The sequence below is a fragment of the Cololabis saira genome, chromosome 5 (genome assembly GCF_033807715.1).
Source record: "Cololabis saira isolate AMF1-May2022 chromosome 5, fColSai1.1, whole genome shotgun sequence".
Lineage (NCBI taxonomy): Eukaryota > Metazoa > Chordata > Actinopteri > Beloniformes > Belonidae > Cololabis > Cololabis saira.
Window position 1 is genome coordinate 25,876,746 of NC_084591.1, and position 8,043 is coordinate 25,884,788.

The 8,043-nt window shown below is 42.1% G+C and overlaps 1 protein-coding gene across 1 annotated transcript in view; it reads right to left on the reverse strand.

Moving 5' to 3' along the window:
* The window catches only part of tmtc2b (transmembrane O-mannosyltransferase targeting cadherins 2b), a 105,184-nt gene extending 97,380 nt beyond the window's left edge, over positions 1-7,804 (reverse strand). The window contains exon 1 of the mRNA XM_061721361.1: positions 7,340-7,804. Coding sequence (XP_061577345.1) covers positions 7,340-7,422 — 83 coding nt within the window. The 5' untranslated portion in view covers positions 7,423-7,804. The remainder of the gene's footprint in view (positions 1-7,339) is intronic.
* Between the last annotated feature and the right edge of the window lie 239 nt (positions 7,805-8,043).

Consider the following 8,043-nt stretch of genomic DNA (forward strand, 5'->3'; position numbering starts at 1 on the left):
ACAAACGGAAAACTCTCTTACATGTCAGCTCCGTGCCACAGCTGACCAAACCACGCTGGGACAGAGCCACCAGTTTAGCTGAGACTGCTCTGAGCAGAAGAAACATAGGCAAATCAACTCAGAGAGTAATGTTAAGTATTATAAGGGGGAAAAACTGAGGTATTTTGTGATATTGGCTTGAAGTCCAAACCAAATCAACAACATCCACTGAACAGTGAAAGAGTTCACCTTACACCTTACACCATGTGGTTGTCGTTACAGCGATCACACAGTGGACGCTGCATGCCCATTCTCCAACACAAGCCAGTCTGAAAGCTGATTTACATTTTTTTTTTTCAGTCCTGCAGCAAGGTAACTGGAATCCAGTGTCCTTTTTGCAATGTGTGTGTTTCCACTCTATATATTGTGGGAGGTCCACCAATAAAAGACTCTCAAATTCAATCTCTCTTGCACTTTTTTTTTCCAAATAACTAGGTATTTCAATTTTTTTCATCCTCTCCTTATTCACAAGGAATGCCGCACAGAAGCACAAATATGTCTAAACTGCACTTTAGCAGGTAAATTCAGAGTAATGTAGCAGTTTTACAGCCAGCGAGGGATGAACATGCTATCTAGTCAGCTGTTTCTTATTAACCCAAATATGAACTCACTCTATCCAAGACTTCAACCTTGCATGTAATTCTGTGGGACTTAGCTTGTAAGAGAAGAAGTTCAAACACATTAGAACCCCTCATTAATGGTATTTTTAGAAACAAATTATTTTCTGCAAGACCAGCTTATCGTGCATTTGTGGTAAGGATGAAAATAACAATTTCCACCCTCTGTGGCTATCTGTTGGAAAATGAAAGCTCAGGAAACTGGAGATCTAAACTGTCTGTGGTAAGAACAGATCAGCCCTTTTGGCCTGCTGCATCTGAACTAAAGATGATCACTGTTAAAGAGTGCTCTAATTGGATACTTGTTGTTTTTTTCTTCTGTTTGTTTAAGTGTTGCTAAGGAAACTCGAGAGTAAAAGGAAAAATAGAGAACATTTGGAACAAAGATTACTGAGAATAGATCTTTTTTTAATACTATACGTTTGCATATTAAAGGCTGCCACATTTTGAAATTGGCATTGTCATGCTTGCACAAAATGTTATGTCAAGTGTATCCCACACACCTCCTTCCTTTCCTGCAAATAGATTTAATCTCCTTTGGTGTGTGAGTGGGGATGTGGCGGCGGGGAAAAAAAAAGTCCCTTCTGCCGGTGACTGTTTTACCACACGTAAAAAAGGCATTTTTGTTATTTTTTTTAAACTAGCAACACTCATCATTTTTGCACTACTAGTGACATAAAACAAACTCAGTCCTTGATTTGTGTGCCAACGTGTGCGTTAAGTCCACATTACGAGGATGCACCGTAGGAGGTTGTCATCCAGGACCTCTATCTGGAGCACAACTTTAACGAAACCCAATTCCTGTCACGCTCCATATTCATCTACAATTAGAGTCTATTTGTACAAATACACCAAAATTCCTTCTGTGCCGATTTCTTGTTCTTTGATAAGACAAGATGCCCCTTTACACACTTACAAAAATTTATATTATTATTCTGATTCCAAAACTGAAAACCTGGCATCTGCACAACAGATTCATATTTCATATATATAACATATTTTGGTCCATTCCTAGTTTCAAGAACATTTTTTTGGGAAAACTGAAAAACTAAGAGTGTTTGTAGTAAGCTTAAAAAAAAGGATTTAAGGATTAAAATATAAACATTGAGCTGAATATTCGTCGAAGCTCCACATCAAGGATAAAGAGCAGCGTCAGAGGTTTGTGGGTTTGTTCATACAGATATTACTGTCAGGGAATGCACTGATTGCTTGGCTGCTGACCTGAACTGGTCAGTTTTCAGCTGGACTGGATCTGACCATGGAATGGCAGATGAATTTCTCAGAAATCCAATTAATTTAGGTTGAGTGAACGCAACATTGGAAACAGTCACAGACACTGTTCCTTGCAGCGTAACTTCAGCTTGGAAGTTTTTACAGAGTGACGGAGAGCCAGAGCTATCACTTTGTAACAAATGTGCAGTGTTTAAAGGTATTTGATATCTGTAAAGTGTTTAAGAGATCTAAAACAGTTAACTGTCTGAAGTTCAGCAGTCTATTTTATAAGATCTGTAGTGATTTCTTAATCCGGTAGATACAGTTACCAAGCCGTCGACACACACACGTGTCTTGTTTGGTTGCCTCTGCTTCAACACCATGTGCATGAAGACAGAAAAATCCTCCTGTGGCCGGCCCACACACACACAGTGCATGTGTAAATGTGTGCGTGTTGGCCTGAGTGGTCATGCAGGCGTTTTAAAAACCCTGGCAAAGTATTTGCATAAAAAATACATGAGAAATGATAATGACATGAGGTCCTCAGATTGGGTTAACAGCAAAGACATAACCAGTTTGACAACCGCAGGGCTGTAGTATAAAATTTTAAATCCTCTGAAAGCAGCACATTTCCCCACACACTCCCTGCAAATGTCTATGACCTCAATAAGTGAGCAGACAAATGAGCATTCCTGATATAACTTGTACTTTGTGCAGCAGAGTCTTCTCTAGGCCACATTGCAAACACTCCAGAGCAGGAATTGGATGATTTTTGCCTGATACCGACTGGAATCAACAAATAATATACAGTAATTAATATATATATATATATATATATATATATATATATATATACACATATATAAAATATAGTTTAGACTAAGTGCACCTACGCTTCAGGGTAAGTGGAAAAAAAAAGTCATGTTTTCTGATGCACTTTTATATTTTAAGATGTGTGAAAAAAAGAGAAAGAAAAAAAAGGCACAAACTACATCATCAAATTTGCGCCATTATAGTTATATGAAACGCAAATCAACAGATCAGAACTTTGCCAAAACAAGAGACTGGAGCCTCCTCATCATTTGACCCTGCTTGGATACACTTTGATATGAGTGCATGTTATCTTCTCCTATTCTGTTACACTGTCTGTATCAGTGGAAACTTTGATTTCTCCATTCTGGCAAATACGAGCAAACGCAGCATCCCGCATTTGAACCCACTTCAAATGATTCCCCCTCAAACTGGTGAAGGGAGAAAAAAACCCTCAACTGCCTACCAGCCAGGACCATCTGGAGGCACTGGATGATGGGAGCTGAAAACCTAAAAGGCTTTGGGGGTAGTTGAGGGGGGTTGGCCAAGCTGATACTTCTATGAAACTATGCCGAGAGTCCCTCTCTGCAGGCGGGATGGTAATTACAGGGCACGGGCAGAGAAAGCTTGACTGGGGAAAGAAAAAGCAGAGATGCTCAAACTGCTGGGTTGCCGCCCTTGGGGCCTCAACAAAACCACAATGCTCACCAGCCGTTTCTATAGAGTAGGCTATAAAAGTACGGTTCCAGATCACCGCGCTGGCACACGCTGCCGAAGAAGAGACAGTCCCGGGTAGAGACGAGTCCACGTCGGGCCATGCGGGCCAAGAAAAGTCTGCCCTCCGACTAACACGGACCACACAGGGCCTTCAGAAGCGCAGGCCATATGACGGCGAGGACACTGCCAGCGAGAAGTGTCTCTTTCATGCTTCCATTGAGCTCGACTCCTCTAAGACGGTTCTTTGCTGCACGGAACAGTTTCACCTTTACTATTAAAACGTTATAAATCATCACCCACATCGAGCCGCGTCCTTCATTTTGACCTGCAACCGCCACACCCTCAAGCAGGCAAATCATGCACCGCCACAGGAGCACAGAGAAATGAGGAGAGTGGGGTTTATCGTATATTATATCAGCTTCCTGGTAGTGTTTCTGTGGTCAGTTTTCAGCTGTCTAAGGTTAGTGCTTATCTTATTCAGAAAGTTCAAATTCAGCCACCAGTAATTAAGGTGATGCTTGTCTTAGTGTAATTTTTTCAATTTTTCCTAATGTGCAGGCAGTATTTTTCACTCTGACAATATCTGCCCCATCCCATACCTCCACTCAGTCCTAACAGGGGATTACAGCAGCAGAGATATGAGCCACATGATGTATTATTCCCATTTTCCGGTGCAGGTGTCAAAGCTGCGTATACGCTAATGACGAGTGTTTCCAAGAGAGGGAGAAGAAGAGCGTCCCCGGGGGCGGTATAGTCCAGCGAAGCAGGACAATTCTCCCATGCTGTCATTTTTAATCGAGGGAGAGGCCGTGAAGAACCTCACGGTCAGAAAAACGCCTCATGAGGAATTAGTCTTCGGAGCATGGAAAGTAAAAAACTAAAATCTGATTTTTTTTCCCTTTTTCTTTAATTGTGACCTGCTGGTGGCCTTGGTAACTAGATAAGGCATCACATTTACTCAAACTGTTAAACTGCAGCCCAACACACTTTTGATATGAAATATATGAGTGAGAACACGCTACTTTTCAGTCAGACGGAAAAAAGGTAGAAAAACACAGCAAGTCATTAGGTATTCCACTGCCATACTAATACAATCAGCTACTTTTTCACAAATCCCAGGGTCTCTTTTATGTCAGCTTTAGAAGTCTTATTCCACAAACATCTAAACACACAGCTCAATCATGGATTTTAACTTGAAAATCACCAGCCGAGTTAAATCTGTGCATAAGTCTCACAGCAGGAGCCGAGAGGAGACAATCTGTCCCGTCTGCCTTTCCAGCGCTGTGACAAATTATACTGCTATTTCCGCTACATTATTGAGCATAAACCTTTTCTTTTTTTTTTTTTTAGCAAACTTTTAGCATAATAAATCAACAATGAATTGCAATTTTTAAGATAAGAGCTTACATTCTACACAACTGGTGGGTACTGTTATTAAAATCATCATCTCCATAAATAACTGTCAAGATTTCCAGTCTTCATGCTGCAGGACATTCAGTAACATCATAGTTTGATGTATACCCATCATTTAAGTATTGTTTTAGTATCACATTTTCTTTTGCTAAAACCACATTAGTAAGTCTGATCGATCTGGACCAAAAAATGAATACCATCAAAATGATATTTCTCTGTTGCACCCGTCCCTCCTCTATCTCTCTCGGTCCCAGAGTGAAGCCCACAGGGACAAGAGACAGCTGCTAATTGCAAGCCTGAGCACATGGTGCTAAAAACAGATAACGCTGGATGACAGATAGCCTGCGATGAATAAAGCGTGTCAGAGGCTGAACACGTCAAAGAACATCTTTACAAATCCCCGGCTGGAGCCGGCGAATTCTCTCATTGATTTTGGTCACGGGAAGCCTGAAGTAACTTAGACCAAAACACGTGCGCTAATAAATAATATCATCTCACAGAAATAACCAGGGTTTTGGCTTTCTGTTTTACATTAAAACTTGGAGAAGCTGCCCAGCAGCCACACAGCAGCTGACCGCAGCAGCAGCAGCAGCAGCAGCAGCAGCAGCAGCAGCAGCAGCAGCAGCAGCAGCAGCAGCAGCTGCAGCAGCAGCTGCAGCTGCAGCAGCGGTGTAGTCGCCCCTCACCTCTCCTCAGTGCTGCCACTCCCTGACAGGTTTATGGACACAGATCACAAGCATTCCTGCACAGAAATAGCCAGATCACCTGATCCTTGATGCAAATACATGGAAATACAATGACAAGCAAAAACGGCTGCTGGGTATGCGCTGAGCAGGAAGTGTTCTCCGTACGGAGCAGTTAGTGGAGTTGTACAGGAAACACGCCACAGTTCAATGTGTGAGGTGCTAATGCAGTGTTTGTTCAATGAGCTGTATCCTCTGGGTGTGATTTAATAGCTCGGCAACACCTGTTACACGGGCTGCTGATGCAGAGCCAGACTACAAGATAAAAGTAGATACATTTATTCTATTATTGTAAAGATTGGCTGAATATTCAAGTGTAGGAATGAATAGTGATGGGAGAAAAATCTGGATGATTCTGACCTACATCAGTGCACGGCTGGTGAATAAAGAGCCTGAGGCACTGACAACCATCCAGCCATCAAATATCAAAAGGCCAGCTCTGAGTAATGCATTAGCCGGCATTACAGCAGCTGAACCCATGCACTGATGCTTTACAGCAGATAGGCTGCAAACTTTGCCTATTTTTAGGCGAATTAATAATCAAATACTTTACTCAAAGTTTCAATAGGCTACACATTTGGATGTGTTTGAAACGGATGCATGTGGAAGAAAGATAGTTTCATCCTGAGATCCATTCATTCCTCAGCAGAACTCATGCCAGAGTCTGGAGGCTGCAATACTTTGCACTGAAGCATCTCGGCATGCTGCACATTTACTCCAAACTTCACCGGAAAGCTTGTGCAGGAATGCTTGTTGTTGAATTTCTCCACACACACATTCAAACGCGCTTCATCTGAGAGTGATTTTTCAAGAGAATGTCGACCCCTAAAACGCTCTTTAATGCATAATTCTCGATCAATACCCGATACCTGCCCGCAGGCAGTGTGTTTGCAGGTTTACAACCGAGCTCAGCAGCAGGGGCGTCAATTGGGTATGGCAAGGTATGGCAGCCGCCACACCTTTGCTTCAAGGGTTTAATGTAAATGTTTGTTTTTTTAAATACATTTATGGAATAACTACAAATGCAAATAAGAACAACATGATCGATTTCACTAGTTATTATACACTGCAAAAACTCAAAATCTTAACAAGAATATTTGTCTTATTTCTAGTTAAAATGTCTCATTTTTAGTCTAATTTTTTTTAAATCTCATTACATTTGAGACAAGACTCAAAAACAACCATTTTCACCTGTTTCAAGTAGATTTTCACTTAAAATAAGTAGAAAAATCTGCCAATGGAACAAGATTGTTTTGCTTGTAATGAGAAGATAAATCTTGTTCCACTGGCAGATTTTTCTACTTATTTAAAGTGAAAATGTACTTGAAACAGGTGAAAATGGTCAAATAACAAGTTATTTTTCTGGTTATGACTCTTGTTTTAAGTGTAATGAGATTTTTTTTACTAAAAATTAGACATTTTAACTAGAAATAAGACAAATATTCCTGGTAAGATTTTGAGTTTTTGCAGTGAGCGAGACTGCATTTGAAAAAGTTCCAATTTTCTTGACCACACAGATAAGCTCCATAGACTTCTGTGATGAGTATTTGCTGGACGTGTTGATTGATACTCTAGTTAAGTTCTGTGACTCGTCACCTTGCCATACCTTAGCTTCCACTGAATTGACGCCACTGCTCAGCAGCGATGCTGATGGGATGAAACCACTGATCTGAGAGCTGTGGCAACACCGTGAGCAAAGCCCGGTCACTATCTCTGGAAAAAGCGACACCCTGCATCAGGGGAGAGGTGGTGGAGGAGGTGGTGTCTGTCATTCATCCACTCAAGTACCTGTCATCGTAGCAGAAATCTGCGCCCAGCGTGTTGACATACAGGACCAGAGCCACGGCGCCGCACAGCACTTCTGCCAACATCTCTGTCTCCCACTCACTTCAGAAAACAATACAAAATAAACACAAAAACACTGGGGAGGGAAGAGGGAAGAGGGAGGGGAGGGGGGATAAAGATGCAAAAGCGAAACAGCGAGCGGATCCCGGTCTGCGCTGCCTCAGATCCAGTCTTTGTCAGCGCGTCTCCGGAAACAAGTCCATGCTGCCCTCCATCATCCTCCGCTGAAGTACACAAAGTGGATAATCCATAGGTGGCTTTTCTCTCTAACCCATGTTGGGTCTGAGCCCGGAGGCTTTTTCAACCCTGCTGGGAGTTGGGCAGAGATATAAAAACAGGAGCAGCGTTCAGTGGCGGGGTGACAACATGCCGCACGCCTCCAGGACAGCGAGCAGCATCAGCGCGGACTCTCAGCGGCCGCTGCTGGAGGATCGACCTCACTGATGAGGCGCGGCAAGGTCGCCATGGTTACCTCCGCTGCATCCGGGTGGACTTTCAAAATAAAACCTTACATTGAACACGCAGCTTTTAATTATATTTTCATGTGCCCGAATAAATATACCAAAATATAATCGATTGGGAGGGAATAAAGGGACAGAGTAAAGAATAAATCCTATAGCACGGTAAATATAAAAGCAAGGCAAGAT